Below are 17264 nucleotides of genomic sequence, written 5' to 3'. Positions count from 1 at the left end.
AGTATCCTTGTCTGTAAAATGACATAGTCGGTTCTATATCCAAGATACTATGAATCATCCCAACAGAAAAACAAAGTGGTTGAAAACACAAAAACACCCTTTTATCCAGATTTTATGTGTAGCTGGATGGGCAGAGAATTAATGGATGGAAAAGTACTACCGCAGATAATGAGCTGGACTAGTTCACATGTGGGAAATAAGCACAGCTTGGTGCTGTAAAAGCCAATCCCCTTCCTTTAAGATATTGATACCATTTCAATGATAGTGGATGATTGTGAACCATGGAATGGCACAATCTCAGGAAAACACAAGGCTTCAAATTTTAAAAAGCAATGTACAATGACATAATTGATGCAGGCAGGCTATAGCATCTTACTAATGGGGCCCCTGCATGATAAAACTGCCTTAAAGAGAGTAGTATCAAGAATATGTATGGGAAGAAAAGACAACAGGCTGATTTACAGAGAATGAGAAACAACCAGTGGAGAGTTTGAGTGGTATAATGTTAACCCTGAAATATCAAAAGAACTCAAGACGAAGGCCTCTAAAATGCTAGCAGATTCCCACGGAAGGTTATGGGAAACCATGAGCAGAAATCACAGGAGTAGATTGGGTAAAAACTATAGTGCTGCAAACAGGACTCATACTTTTGAAATAAAAGCTCTTTCAAAATATCAAAGTGAAAACATATATGTTGGCAATGTAGTCAAAGAGAAAGACTGGGGCACGGCAGGGGGGGGGGTGCAGGGTGTTCTGCTAGCAGTACAATCTCAGGTATTACTACTCATCCTGAATTCTAACGATGATCCATTTGAAACTATGTTTATACAGACAAAGGCTTAGTTAGTCTTGCAGTTAGCTGCAAGTTTCTAACTTAAGTTTTGTGGCTACACAGACATGTGATCTTGAATAAGTCAAATTCTACTCTTTCACTTTTAAAATTCTTCCCAGACCTAACATTAAATGATTCATTGTGTTATAAATGAAATAGTGAAAGGGCAAGAGAAGGTATTAGCTAATATTTGAGAGACTACTTATGTTGGTGGAATATAAGCTTTAGTAGGTGCTAATAAGATAAGAAGACACTGAATGTGGGCCAGTGACAGAATGTGTCTGACATTAAGTACCAGCTTACTTAAATTTAGAGAGGCTTGTCTCTTCAAATAGTGCCTAGAGAAAGACAAAATTTCACATGATCTTTGATTTCAGTAGGCAGAGATGGAACATGTTTTTCAGAACTAAAATGAATCTTTCACTTAATGACAAGTGTTTACCTGAACTTGACTGGCCTTGTTTAACCCAGGTGGCAAATGTTTGGTGGAAGTTCTTGTTCTGCTGGAATGTCACTGTGGCTGGAGATCCAACCTTAGTTGTGAGTACCACTTTGGTTCCAGTGGTAACTGGGCCACTTATAGGGGCTACCACAACTTTCTGAGGGGTGGAGACCGCGTTGGTGGTATTGTTTGTTGTAGTAGTGGTAGAGGCTGCAATTACTGCTGGTAGCTGTTTCTGCTGCTCCAATCGTTTCTATAAAAGTTAGCAAAGGAAATAAAAATGAATAAGAGTTTTTTCTAAGTCAAAGATGGACTCATAAGTCCCCAAATTAGTCTTCTTTTTAAGCTAAGAAACTCAGTTCAAATACTCTTTTAAAATATCAAACAAATATGACCCATTTCCTATCTGATTCCTTACTTATTTTTTTAAAAGCAGGATCTACTTCAAATAAGAGAAAAAACTCAAATGATAGAAATTTTCTCCACATCAATAAACTCTTCAAAGTCTCTGTCTGAAAATAAACACTTGAAATTACAACTGGCATTAGTAATCTTATGGTCGACTGGGACATTCTGCTGTTCAATGATGAAATTTGCAGCAGGTTCCAGATGAAACTGCAAATCATATTCATTTAATTTCTATACTAATTTAACCAATCATAAAATGCATGCATATCTACAGCTGTTATTAGAGAATAAACCTGCATTCAACTAAACTGAAACATACAAAGATCATTTCTAGACTTCCTATTGTGCTCAAAAATCACTTTTAAAAGTGATTAGAAACAAATAAACGTCAGTTTATTTGCCCTAAATGGTCTGCTTCTTCTTACACTCTGATCTTTCAGACTGCTGGATCAACCAAAACACATACTTGTCCTATCTTAGTCACAATAAAATGCTCAAAGTTTCCAATAGCTTATTATTACTAGTTTGTGAATTCTTTGTGCTGTTAAAAGTATTTTTCAAGGTAACTGCTGTGCATGTTTTTATTTATATCAAGATAATTACTTTCAAAGAGATTCTAAAGATATACAAAACCAAAAAAAAAAATAATGAAAGTTGGAAAAATACTATTTTCATTTTGAAAGACAAAATTCCAAGAGGCCAACACATACACCTGGGATGAGAATTTATATCATTCCTGCTGGCAAACACTGAACTATGATATTCTCATAGTACCACAATCTGAATGAATAACTGTTGGCTGCTCAGTGCTGACCAAACAACGCTCTTGTAGTGAGAAAAAGCTAATTGATTTAGTAAGATTTTTACAAGCCATTTGGTTAATTTAGTTAGATGCTCAATAGACTACAGAATGGTTAAAATCAGGTATAGTAGTTTTTGTATGTTCTTAACAGCTAGAGAAACTGGGTCTTAGAAAACTACTAAAACAAAACTAACCTTGAAAAAATAGCAGGCTATACAAGAAAACAAAAACATTCTGATTTTGTACATTAGTCAAACAGATGTACATTAGTAAAACAACAAACTTCAGTACATCTCAAGGATTGTTTTCAGAAAGTGAATTTGAGTGTTCATTCATAAAAATAAATGGGATTATATATATATATATATAGCTTCAAACCAAACACCACAGTCCCAGTACTCAATGCTGTAGTTTGTATGCATGCATTTTGGGTAATGATGCAAATTCGTTGACAGGTGGGACTAGTAACAGCTCCCCCACCTGCTGGGCAGCCAATCGTTGCTGTTTTAGTTGAGCCTCCATTTGGGCCTTGAACTCCTCGGCCTTCTTCTGTTCACTAACCTTAGCCTGCTGCTCAACCGCCTGTGCCTTTTCCTTCTCCACTCTGAAGAAAAAAAGACAAAATATATCAGATCATTATACTTACGGGCTTCCAAAATTTAGTGCTATTTAGATGATCATAGAACAAAACTGCCAAACATTTAAGGATTTAAAAAATTCTACACAAATTAAAAATAGTACTATAATCAAAATGGAAAATTTAAGAAAAGCAGATAACTTGAAAGTATAAGCTCTAAAAGAACTAAATATGAATAAATATTTACCATTTTAGAAACAAATGGAATAAATTAACAAAAGCATACTTAATAAATTAAAATTGCAATTTTTTTATCGCAAAGTGATAGGATCTTTATATTTTACAGATTTTTGTGATCAACAGTTAAGTTTTCTAGTTACCTTTCTGCAAATGCCCGGATCTCCCATAACTCCAACTCCTCTTCTGCTACCCAAGTTTCAATTATAACAGGGCCTGTCTGCTTAGGTGTTTCTGGCCTCTTTGGCCTTAGCGCACTTGATCGAAGCCCTTTCCTCTGAGGTGTAGGTGTTTCTTTGGAAGGAAAAGAAATCAAAAGAAATTAAATGGTATAACTTTAAACACTGTCAGTGGAGCTTTTTTTGTTGTCAATACCTTGCACTCCTAATCTCGCATCTTTGTTCATTTTATTTCAAGAGTTTTCCTGGAATGCCTTCCCAAATCATTTTCAGCTACTGAAATCATCCCTATTCTATATGGACCAAATGAACTGCTCCTTCTCTTATGAAGTCTTCACTGATTACCTCCAAAGGGATGTAATCTTGCCCTAGCATTCTATATCAGGGCTTCTTAAACTTTTTCCACTCTTGACTCCTTTTTTTGCCTGAGAAATTTTTATGTGACCCTGGGCATATAAGTATATAAAATAGGTATACATAACCTTTTACTGTTGCCAAAATTTTCACAATCCCTACATTCAATTATATGACCCTATATGGGTTTGTGACCCACAGTTTAAAAAGCGAGGTTCTAGCGGCAGCTAGGTGGCACAGTGGATAAAGCACTGGCCCTGGATTCAGGAAGACCTGAGTTCAAATCCAGTCTCAGACACTTGACACTTATTACCTTTGTGACCCTGGGCAAGTCACTTAACCCTCATTGCCCCACCAAAAAAAAAAAAAAAAGAAAAAGAAAAAAGGAAGCTAGGTTCTATATCACTTTTACGTTACTTTAGTAAATATTTCTGTAATGTGACACTTACTTTTTCTGACATCCCCAAATATATTCCTGTTTCTTAAAGGTCTTAACATCTAATAAAATTTGACAATGACACATATCAATGTAATATCTCATCTCTGTTGACTTATCACTGTAGTATAATTCTTTTTATCTTCCATAGGGCCTGTGGCAAGATCTGTATATAAGTGCTCAAAAAAATGGGTCATATGGCTGACATTCTTCTGTCTTCTTAGGTTATTTACATAATGGGAATTCACTATAAGAATTAAAGCACTTATGTGCATATAAACTCATTTTTCTGTTTAAAATTCTTGTAAGAGTCACTTATCTATGAACAAATTATACAGAGATATTCATATGAGAGCTAGTGGAGAAAGTGAAAAAGTTGAGGGAAGTTAGGCCACCTAAGTACTTATGTACATTTGTTTTTTAAAAATTCCTTACCCTTTGGAGCCTCTGGAACACCAATGGGGCAGATGATTTTCCTGATGCAATATTCTGATCGAATACCATATGGACCAACATCTCTCCGCTTAATTATTTCAGTTGTTGTAATTTCTGTGTCTGATGTTTCTATGGAGATCGAATGCAGGTTAAAATTAATTACAATTTAAAATATAAAGAAAGTATTGCTTACTAAAAAGTCACCTCTGTGGTGTCTAGGGTGTGGAATGTTGCATTAACTGTCAGGGTTGATGTGTTAGTTATTTCTGCTGAGCTCGCTCTTGGTCTTTAGTTACCCTAGGAAAGTTCACTAGAGAGAGGAGGAACTCATTTGGAAATAAATATGATGTAAAACCAAAAGGTATACACTTTCAAAAGGAGGAATATCACTGAAAAGTCCAAAGGAAAGCCAGATGGAGTGGAAGGGAAGAACTGAAGACAGTGAGAAGTGGGGTGAGCTAAATTATAAAATACCTGACAGAGTTCTTATATGCTGCCAGTCTACAGATGTTGCCTGATGTCAGCCTAGGGTGGAACTATCACATATCATGGGAACCACCAGCTATTCAAGTTTTTCTATATATTGAATTCACCTCAGTACCCAGTCAACAATACTATACCAATCAATCAAAAAGCATTTATTAAGTGTTTACTATGAGCCAGGCACAATACCTAGCACTGGAGAGAAAAGTGACAAAAACAGTTTTTGACTCTCAGAAGATCAATATCTAATAGTGGAGACAACATGTAAATAACTAGGTCCACAAAAAAGATATAAAGAATACACAGGAGCTAATTTCAGAGGGAAAGGTACTAGCAGGTGTGAGAATGGAAAAGCATGAGGGAACAGAGTATTGTGTTTGAGGGAGAGCACTGGATAAAGTTCCTCAGGATACAGAGTGGTCAAGTCCCTTTTGGAGTAGTCATGTGAAACATTATTGTTCAAAAGCATGTGTATCATGAGCTACTCGATCACTGATGAAATGCTCCATGCATGTAGCTTCTGTCTCCTCTTTAACTGTGGACTCATTTCTAAATCAAGTGATGTTACCACAAGGCAACTGGTAGCAGAGAGGGAAGCAAAAAACCATTGGCAAAGTGAGGTATAAGGTTGGGTATGAGTATTCTAGTCTACAGACAAGTTTGACCTCTAGTAACAAGCAACTTTTCTATATGCATTGTTTTATATATCATAAATGAATCATGCGACAATTTGGATATAGATAGACCTAGAATTAAATAATACAATGCAAACTGCAGTTTATAAAACTTAGATATTTTAAAAATGAATAAGCATTTTAATTTTTAAAGCAAAAATAAGACATGCTTAAAATCAAAACCCATTGTCATTTAACTTTGACACTAAAGTGTAAACAAACAAAAATGTATAAATATACTACCTGTTCGAGTAGTCCCTCCCCCAGGAGGAGTTTTGGCTGCCATATCATCCCACCTTAAACTTGCCCAGAGTAACCGCAACATAAGACTTACTCCAGCCAATGATTTTACAGTCTGAAGTCTATATCTGAAATAAATGCCAAAGAAACCACAACATGTAAATTTCATGAAACTAAAGAGATTTCCAGTTCTTCCTAATTTAATTTAATTAATTAATTCTTTTGGGGGGGGCGGGGCAATGAGGGTTAAGTGACTTGCCCAGGGTCACACAGCTAGTAAGTGTCAAGTGTCTGAGGCCAAATTTGAATTCAGGTCCTCCTGAATCCAGGGCCAATACTTTATCCACTGCGCCACCTAGCTGCCCCCTTCCTCATTTTATTTAAGTAATTATAATTTAGTTTCTCAAACATTTTGGGCAGTAAACTTAACCCTGAAAACCAGGGGATTGACTTCTCTTTCCTTTGAACTTTAATACTTAGTATAATGTTAAACACTTTCAGATTCTACTTCACATTATATCTGTGTCAAATATTTTCCTATTATAATGACAATAAGTTCCTTAAGGGCTGTGACTGTCATCTAAAAAGATAATCCATCCTGGTGACTCATATAAATTAGATGATCAATAAATGTTACTGGATGAATCATACTGATTGGGAGTAGGCAAAAGGGTTCCTGAGTATGCCTTTACATAGAAAAACTCAAAAGGTTAACTTCCAATGCCAAAGGGACTTATGGTCCACATAAATTGATAAATCTGTTGTACAGTTGGCACAACACAATTTTATTCTATATTAAGATTTTACATATTTAAAATAGATTACAAAAAACGCCCCCAACACAACAAAAACTATAAAACAGGAAGACAGAAAAATTTAGAAAAGCAAACCCAGAGGAAATAAATGAATTTAGATCAGACCAAAGGTAACTAGAGTGGTAGTGAGAGGAGAATAAAATTGTCTGAAATATTAGTTTTGAGTGAAGAAAGTTGTCCTACTTGACTACTCTCAGCAATGCAATGATCCAAGACAATCCCAAAGGGCTAATCATGAAGCATACTATCCACTCCCAGAGAAAGAAGTGATATTGATTGAACAGACTAAAAAAAAAAAAAGAGTACTTGTGGATTGTACATTTATAACCTATATCAGATTGGTTGCGGTCTTGTGGAGGGGGGAGGAAAGGGAGAATTTGGAACTCTAAATCTTATGAAAATGAATGTTGAAAACTACCTTTACATGTAACTGGAAAAAATAAAATAAATGTTTGTTACCAAAAAAAAAAAAAAAAGAAAGAAAAATTAAAAGGTTGTCCTATACAAATTTTCTGAACTCAGTGAACTTAAAAGATCCATAGACATAATCTGTAGCCCTCTAATTCCTATCAACTATTGGATACCAGATAACCATAATGCAGAACAACATTAGTGTCTTGGGAGTCCTTAAAGAAATATTCAACTGGTTACTAATGGTGGTACAAAAGTGATTCTTGTTCAAGTAATTATTTGCATGCAAAATTGCTAAACATTTTAGGAAATTTTAATATGAATGTGAATTAAAGCAGTTCCTTAAACATTTATTTAAAAACAAATAACTACAATGAGCTTCATGTCATGAAGAGTTTAAAAGCTCTAAAAATTGAAATTATAGTGTCAACTATTGTTCACCTCCTTCTCCTTAAGCCCATTGTTGATTAATTACCTTGGATTACTTTGTTAGCTGCTGACAAACAGTTTACCAAAGAAAACATTGGAGGGAAAAACCCCCACATCATTTCCACCCTCACTAGAAAAAGTGGAAACCAGGGAAGGTTAGAGTGAGAGCAACTCTGCAGTAGCCTGGCTTGTTGGGAACAGGAAAAGTTAGGCAATGATAGAATCAACCAACCAAGCAACCAATCAACATTTATTAAGAGTCTACTATCTTCTGGCTACTGGGGACACCAAGACAGAAATGAAACAGTCCCTGCCCTAAAGGATCTTACTTTCTATTAAGGGAAACAACAAGTATTTATATAAGTATATGCAAGATAAATACAAGGCATGTTGAGGGACAAGTGGAAATTAGAAAAGCCTTGTGTAGGATATGGCATTTTTGAGCTGAGTTTTGAAGAACATCAGAGTTTCTAAGAGGTGGAGATCTTAGCAGAGTGCCTGGCAGACAGTTTGTACTAAAACTCTTGTTGATTGACTGAGATGAGGAAACATATTTCAGGCATGGGAGATAGCCTGTGCAAACACACAGAGAAAGGAATAAATAGGAAGACTTGCAAGCTTTTTCAGTTTAATTTAAGTCAAGTCTGCCCAGTCTAGCTCCTTTATTTTATAGAAGAACTAGACTAGAAGAAGAGTTAATAGTCTTTCAGAGATGGCATATCATCATTTATTCTCTTTACTGAGAGAAAAGACTATATTTGGACTCTTCTCAGAGCCCTAAAAGCAGAGAATAAGTCTGTTTTCAGGTCCTACAGCTTTGTGGTCCAAACCTCCCAGCAGGGGGCCACTCAGCACAGGAGGCTCTGAGGAGCCAAGGCTCCAGGGCCTTAGGCCCGTGTAGGGCCTGAAGAGGGGCCTGGGTTTTGTGGGAGTTGGGCTGGGCTGGGAGTTTGCCTTGAGGGTGACCAAGGTGATCCCCATGTAACTCGGAGCTCAAGTCCCAACTTGGGTTTAGCTTTGTTTTGAAAGGTTATGTTTACACAAGCACTGTTTAGCAGGGAATGGGAACATTCTTACTCCAGCATAGGGTTGGGGACTAGTGCCACAATCTGATTGGTCGATAAATGGAGCAATCTGATTGGTCAAACCCCAAGTCAGGTTTTCTTTCTTGAAGAGTTATGTACATTAACACAGCATTGTTCTGAGGAGGAGCCGACACTCTTGCCCAGAATAGATTATGGCCTGGTATTATGGTTTGTAAAATCTGATTAGTCGACTGGTCCCACCTGACTAGTTTCTACCACTGTGATGGGCCCACTTGGTTCAATCTGATTGGTTGTTATTGTTATGCCGCTGATAGGGAGAAGTATGTAAATGAGGAATAGTAAAATGCCTTAATGTGCTTGGTTGGAGGGGATCCTGAGGGGTATCAATAGAAGTGAGCAAGTTCACTTCAGTGCACTCTCCTGCACATACAGAAGAGTGCCCATCTTATAGAAGATGAATAAAGAAACCTTCCCCACCCCCCCCCCCCCCACTGCTGCCTGCTTGGATTCTTTGAGCGGGGACCTGCTAGCAACACTAGAGATGCCAATACTCAAGCTGCTAACAACTCGAGCTGCAACACTAGGGCTGTTAACACTGCGCAACACTATTTGAGCTGTTAGCTGCATTGTTACCCAAGCAAAGATATGGCTGGGATATCTCTTTTATGTGGGGATAAGGGTGAACTAACCACCTATAAGTCACACTTTCTTTTCTTCTCCATTAAGAAGCTGCTACCATTTAAAGGTATCAAAGCTGATTAGTAAAAATGGTTGTTGATGATTAGGAAAAAGGGATTTTGTTTGTCCTATGTACTTCCTATAACCTCAGATATTATCTGTCTAAATAGGCTCATTCAAAATAAAAATACACCTGCAACCTTAACACTTAGCACTTTAGTAAGTGGGGGCATTAGTTGGTGACAGCAAAAAAGGGACAGTGGAAAGAGAGGCAAAAGGATTGAGCCTAATTAAGGAAAAGGGCATTGATAGGAAGCTGGCATGGTATTGAAGTTTCATCTGCTCCACCTTTGTGTATAGGTCAATCCTGAAAATACCAAATCAGAATCACTTTGTGTCAGCAGAGATGCTAGAGGTTGTGAATTCTTGATCTCAAACCTCAGACATACATATCTTCATATATGAACATAAGAATGAATTCCAAAATCAACTCTAACTTGTAGATTATACTTGATTCAGCTTCACCTCCTCAGTACAGATAAATGAGAAATGGCATTTCTTTTAACTTCAGCCAATGAAGTAGTATTTCAAAGATTTCGTTTATCACAGACCTTAGGGTAGAAAGACCTCATGGCCACTCAATATACTCCATACTCCAAGGGAATCTTCTACTAAAACCTATTGTGTATAATTTAAGATTCTAGATGTGGATTCTAATCTGTTCCCCCAGTTTTGGGGGAAACTGACTAAAATCACTGATAAAACGAGTTTAGGTTTTTAAGGGTTTATTGAAAAATAGAAAGAAAAAGATTGAGAACAGAATTCCAACAGCCTGGCATTCCTATCTTTCCTCAAATTTCCTGTGAAGTCCTCTGCTGCCACCACCACCATCAAGTCAGGAACCTAAAAAAGCCAGAGCTCTCCGAGCAGGCTCTCTTTCCTCCTTCCTGTCTCCTCCCAGAAAATAGGAGGTTCCTCAAGTTGATTGGCTGGTAGCCTTGATAGGCAGCACCCATGAGCAAGCATCATTTCCTGACGCCAAGGAAAAGTCACATGGCCTTGCCCTCTGAGGCATTTTCCTCATGGCAGAGCTTTCCCACAGCAAGTCTCCAGTAGGTGGCATCATTCCAATCATTACACTATCATACAGCCTCTACTGCAAGATCTCCAAGAAAGGTCATTACCTCTTTTTGTTTGGTTGTTTTTTTGCGGGGCAATGAGGGTTAAGTGACTTGCCCAAGATCACACAGCTAGTAAGTGTCAAGTGTTTGAGGCTGGATTTGAACTCAGGTCCTCCTGAATCCAGGGCCGGTGCTCTATCCACTGTGCCACCTAGCTGCCTCGCCCCCCCCCCCCCCCCCCGCCAGTCATTGCCTCTTAATGTGGCCCATTCTGCTTTTGGACAGCTTTAATCACTAGTAAGTTCTTTTTGACATCAAATCCAAATTTGCCTTTTTTGCAATTTCTTTGTAACCCATTGCTTCTAATTCTGCCTTCTGGTGTTCCAAAGAGCAATTCTAATCCCCCCCTCAATATAAGCCTTTAAATATAGCTATCATGCTAAACTGGTAAGTCCTCTCTTCTCCAGGTTAAATAACTGTCATTCTTTCCATCAAGTTTCATATGAAATGGATGTTAGTCCTTTCAGTATCCCAAATGCTTTTCTGAAAAGTCTCCAGCTTATTTATATCCTACAATATTCCAGAGGCAGTCGACTGGGATAGAACATAGTCTTCCTTAATCATGGAAGTTAAGTCTCTATTAGTAAAGTCCAATACCCTAATCGCTTTCTTGGCTGACCATGTCTCGGGGCTATCGACTGATAACTGAACTTTCAGACCACTGAAATGTAGAGATAATTTTTAGACAAACTGCTATCTATCTCTATCACCTTGTATTTGTGAAGTTGATTTTTGGAATCCAACTGTAATTTATACCTAATGGATTTCGTCTTATTAGCTTCATCCCAATAGCTATCTAGTTAAGATTTTTTTGAATCTTCATGTTGTTATGTCATGTTTTAGTTGCCCCTCCCAACTTTGTGACATTTACATATGTGAAAGCATAAGATTACCCCCTTATCCAAGTCACTTGATGAAAATGTTAAACTGTACAAGGCCAAGCACCAATCTCACAGTGCATCCCCGGAGTCCTCCTGCCAAGATGACACCAATCCATAAGGTTACTGTTTGAGTCTGAACATCCAACTAAATCCATCTAACTGGATTATCACCTCAACCAAATCCCTTATTCCTAAGAATAGCCAGAAAAAATCTTTATCGAATGCTTTTCTAAAATCTAAGTAAACTTCATCTATAGATACCCCTGATTTACCAAGCTTATCAAATAAGGAAAAAATTAGTCTGGCATGACCTGTTCTTAATTTAAGATGTACGTAAAGGTCTAATGTCTCCTAATCACCTGGAAAGGAGAATGATGAAAAAGGCTTTACAATAAGGTAATAGAAATTACATAAATGAATATCAACTATCCCCCTAATTTATAATTTAACACAATATAAGGCTCTCAAAATTTGGCAACTGACAGTACTTATTTTGGGAAACTAAGAGAAACAGCATTCCAGCAGATCCAAATATTCATCTATGAGATTAGTAAGAACAATGTTTTGCCTCAACAACTGCCAGGTAGTCATTAAAAAAAAAAAATTAAAATATTTGTACATTTGTAACTTTTCCAGTGGGAAAGAGGTTACCTGCTGGACAGTCAAGGATACATTTTTGAGATCGTTCTCAATGAAGACAGCTGAAAAGTGCAGAGTAATCCTGCAAATCCATGAACTGTAATGAAGCTTTCCTTGATTCCCTGCAGGATTCTGCAAATCCTTCACTGCAGGCCCTGCAGAGAAATTGTACTTTTCAGCTGTCTCTATTGAATGTGTAATGGAGTGATGATATTTTAATCCAAATCAAAAGGCAAGCTATAAAAAAATTTGGTCAAGTAAGTATTATCAATTAAGAAAAGATGATATTAACAACTGAAATAAACTATAATTGTACTATATAGAGCTCTGATATGCACCTATTTTATGGTATTCCATTTCAAGAACTAGAGAAGTTCCAATGGGAAGGGAAACAATTAATACTTTAACTTATGAAGGAGAAAAAACATTTTTTATAGATGGGAGACCTACCTAATAACTTGCTCAAGCATCATTTAATGGAAGCACAGAGTTATGTACAAAAGCTTCCTTAATATGTACCCTGGTACCCTAGCATGTCTAACTGAACGATCAAAACTACATCAGTTTTCATTATTTAGACTCTACCCTTCTGAGTTTTAAGGAGAAGGGAAAGAAAAAGAGGTCAAGTTCATGTCATTTGACAAAGGAAAAAAGCACAGCAGCCAAGTGAGAGGGAAGAGCAGATGAAAGGTGTAACAGAGAGCCCTGGACTGGGAGTTAGAAGAAAGAAATAGTTCCAGCTCTGACACTTATTAAACATCTGACCTTAGGCAAATCACCCAAGCTGGCCTTAGTTTCCTCATCTTCAAAATGAAAGTACTGAGCTAAATGAGGTAATTTAAGATCCCTTCCAGCTCTAACATTTGATGAGTTTACAAACTTTAAAATCATGTGTGATAATCTGTCTTTAGAAACAACGTCTAGAGTAAGAAATTTCTAAACAAGAAATACTTCTGGAAATAAACCCCAAAGGAATCTAAACAGGCAAGAAAAATCTTAAGAGTTGTTTTTGAAATAAATGTTGGAGAACCTGAATGAGTGTTTATTGAGAAAAGATTTGGATGTTATTATTTCAGCATACTGATTTCCTTTTAATGATTCAAAAGCATTTTAATTTACTTTTATTCTTTTTATCCATTACTTAATGGAAAAAAGTATCAACTTTCAGAAATGGATAATAATTTGATTCTGTAAGAATAATTTCATCACTATACAAAACAAATGGCAGCAACCTGGGAGATTAAACTATGGAAGCAACTTAGCTTGACATTTCTCTTTTGCCCTCCTAAAGTGAAGCTGAGATTAATCTCCAGAGTTTCAAATATCCCGACCCTTCATTCAGCAACCTTTTTCTGTTTGTGAATGCTAGCTTTCTGGGTTTGCATTCTTTTAGATTATATTGCATTAATATTTCTAGGTTCATCAATTAAAATGTAGTTCTGTACTTCTGTAAGTCTAATTTAGTAACTCATTTATTCAAATGCATTTTTAAAATCCCACAATTACCCATGTCTCCAAATGCTTTTTAGAGCACATACCTCCATGTGATACCAAAAGTAGGTCTTGGAGATGGATACGGCCATATATCCACAGCAGGTTTTGCATTGTAATTAAAACAAGGTACCTCTCGGATGCCCCCTTTTCTGGCCAACTTTTTCAAGTCATCATTAGGCAAAACAAATATGCTCTTTTTGCTGCTCTTGGTAACAAACTTCCTATAGGATGGCAGAGCTGTACCAGAACGAGCCTTCTTAGGTCTGGAAAATTTCATTAGTTTTACTTTGTCTTTTGTAGAATACTCTTTGCTCACAGTCATTGATGTTACTAATGTGCCGCCTGGAGTGGTCAGCGAATCAGTGACTGTTGTTGTAACAACAGTTTTACTGTGTTCCTTCACAGAGATGACATCCACATTACTGCCAGGGGTAGGTGTGCTCAGTTTTGTCACAGTAGTAGTGGTGGTGGTTACGGTGGACATTGCACAGTTTTCAGTAGAGGAGACTACTGACTGCCTATCACCTTGGGAGGCCAATACCTCTGCAACTTTAAACACAGTTTTTGATTCGGTGGCCACAGTTGATGTTGTTGTGGTGACTTCTGTGATTACTGTTTTTCTTGTAGCGTTTCCATTACCATTTTCCATTTTGTTAGCAGGCAGTCCATTCTGATCATTGGAGTCACTACTTAGGTTAGACTCTTCGCCAGATGTAGTAGGTGATGGGGGTACTTTTTTAACTTCTGAGGTTTCAACCTCCATATTTTCTACTTGATTAATTGAGCTGCTCTCTTTACATGATGGTGAAGATGCTATGGAAGGACTATCAACAGAAGCAGCTTTTTCAATAGAACGGTGTTTTTCAACCAAATGTTGCATATTCTTGGGCCCTTTCACTGATGTTAGATTCTCCATGTTGCCTTGGCATTTACCATCAGTATCTGAAGAACTAAGCAAACATGATTTTGTGTTCAAGTTACTTTTTTCATTGAAATCTTCCATGATGACATCTCCATTCATGAATGGCTTTATAGGAGCTTCTTTAACAATTAATGGTTTGATCTCATGTTCAGGAATTGTTTTAATACTATTAACCTTTGGTTCAACATTACCGGTTCCTACCTTATTATCAGAGATCTCTTTCACGTATTCATCTTTGGAAAATACCTTAAATTCATTATCTTTCCCATTAAGCTGAAATGTAGTTGCTATTTCTTTCTCTCCCTTTTTCTCTGTATCTCCATTTTCACTATTCTTTTTGTCTATTATGTTCTTTAGATTTATTTGATGATGACACTTATTCACTGAGCTCTCTAATTTCTGTTCTTGACTTGGTTTTTCACCATTAGCTTCCATTATTTTACAGTGTAATACATCATCACTGGCTTTTTCTCTGGGCAGGTGTTCAAGAGTTTGCTTTTCAGTAGACATGTCTGAAACTGACTTCAGACCCTCAGGAACTTGTTCCTGATTCCCTATGGAGCATTTCAAATTACTTTTACGGCTGTTCTGAGCAGACGTATCATGCTCCTTACTGTCCTGAGTGAACACAGATTCAGAGGTCTTTTCCAAAGTGCGATTATTTTCAGAATCACATGTCTGTTTTCCACATTTTTCTCCTGAAGCTTTTGCTTCAGAGGTAGCGGGAACATCTGTGTCACAGGTATTTTCATGAACCACTGGTTCTGAAACACTTTCAGGAAGAGAAACAGTGGTATTTACTGGTAGGAAATTATTTTCCTTTTTAGTGGCCAACATGCTTTTTTCATCTTGACTAACCAGTTGGTCATCCACATTGAGGGTATCATGTTCTTTTGTTTTAAGCCTGTCTTGTTCTTGACATTTATCAGCAACTGCAGATTCAGATGCATCATTGAGGACAGAATTTTGTTTCTGGAAGTTTGGTTCTGTACTCTGAATGGAGACTTTTTCTAGTACCTGACCTTTTGTGGAATGTTTACTTGTATAAGTTCCATCAGAACCACTGATCCTAATAGTAGAGTTTTCATTATTTTGTGAACATTCTTGAATCAGATCTTCTGTTCTGTTGTTACTATTTGAACCGTGCATTTTCTCCTGATCAACCAAGTTGGCTTGACCCCCTTCTTTTGCTTTCATTAATACACGTGATTCAGCCATGCTTTTCAGGGGACCCATGGAAGTCTTTCCTTCCAACTTCATTTTTTCCAGGCGCTGTTTTTCTTCCAATGTAAACTGCTTAACTCTTCTTTCAAGTAGTCCATCTAATTTGGATGATTTTACTTTCTTTTTGTAACTAGTCCTTAGGTGAAAACCCTCACTGACATTAATTACATCTGCTTTAAAAGAATTTTCCTCAGATCTTGTGGATGAATCTGTTTTTACTTCATCTATCTCCATAGGCTCTTCCTTGATAAGCTTATTGCTTTCAGAATTAAGCATTTCTTTCTCATCTGTAAACCAAAAATATTCATATCAATACAGTTTCAGTATTAAAATGGATAAATAATAATGATATTTATGGATACAGTTTTACATTTTATATTGTCTAATTTTCTTTATTTTCATTATAGTATGAAATAGGCAAAATAAAAAATAAAACTATACATTTTCAAAATAAATACTTCAAGTAACTGGCATGTGAATACAATGTAGAATTCGGAAAACCAAATTCTTCAACAACTTGCTAATCCATTTATATATTATATATTATATAAATTAAGTCAGAATTTCATAGTTTTAAAATTCTACTGAATTTTTTTGCACCCACAGAAATATTTTCACAAAAGGATTATAAAGCAACCTACAAGCATTTTTTAAGAATCTATAATGTACTGTGTTAGGAGCTGGTTAAAAAAAAGATTCTTTTATTTTAAATTATCTTCAAGCTCACATATACTTTAAGAAAAACAATATTCTCTCCATATATAATAGATCCTTGAAATATATTTTTGTATGCATATGCATATGTACACATACTCAAAAATCTGCATTAAAAATACAAATAATCATTGTTATACCTTTTCCTTTTGCAGCAATGACATCTGAAGATGACATATCGACTTCAGGTTTTTCTTTAATTGTACTTTCCTCCTTTGTTTGGTCTTTCTTCTCAGAAATTTTTGTAGTTTCCATTTCAATTTGGTCTATTTCTTGTAGCATTTCTGAATCACCTGCTTTGCTTTTCTGAGGGTTGGTCTCCAATTTTACTTTTGTTGGACTGCGTGTTAAACTTTTTCTTTTATCTAGTTCACACTCATTTTCACCAGTGTCAAAAATTTTGGCTAGAAAGAACCAAATATTAAATGATGAGATACTACCAGTATTTTAATAATTATACACATTTATTTTTGTATATCTGGTATAATGACATATTTCTTTTTCATTGTGAATCAAAACCACATATATAGGAGGGCCTCAGTATTCAGTAACACATTAAAAGACACTATAATCTTAGTATTAAATACTCATAGACAAAATGAATTTATCTATCTTTAATTTTAAAATTTTATACCAAATAAAGTACATGGTTTTACAGTGCCCCCTCCTCCCCAAATCTCTAACACAGGCTTGGTCTTTAGCACAAGCAGAACAGTAGTGACTGAGTACTT

General features: G+C 36.4%; 1 protein-coding gene across 1 annotated transcript in view; it reads right to left on the bottom strand.

Moving 5' to 3' along the window:
• The window catches only part of BPTF (bromodomain PHD finger transcription factor), a 194740-nt gene that overhangs the window by 59388 nt on the left and 118088 nt on the right, over positions 1-17264 (bottom strand). Inside the window, 7 exon segments of the mRNA XM_044003306.1 lie at positions 1275-1527; positions 3046-3088; positions 3442-3592; positions 4703-4831; positions 6103-6227; positions 13718-16106; positions 16674-16937. Of these exon segments, the coding sequence (XP_043859241.1) occupies positions 1275-1527; positions 3046-3088; positions 3442-3592; positions 4703-4831; positions 6103-6227; positions 13718-16106; positions 16674-16937 (3354 nt within the window).

This window comes from Dromiciops gliroides, chromosome 4 (assembly GCF_019393635.1).
Source record: "Dromiciops gliroides isolate mDroGli1 chromosome 4, mDroGli1.pri, whole genome shotgun sequence".
Taxonomy (NCBI): domain Eukaryota; kingdom Metazoa; phylum Chordata; class Mammalia; order Microbiotheria; family Microbiotheriidae; genus Dromiciops; species Dromiciops gliroides.
This window is presented reverse-complemented; position numbering and strand designations above follow the sequence as displayed.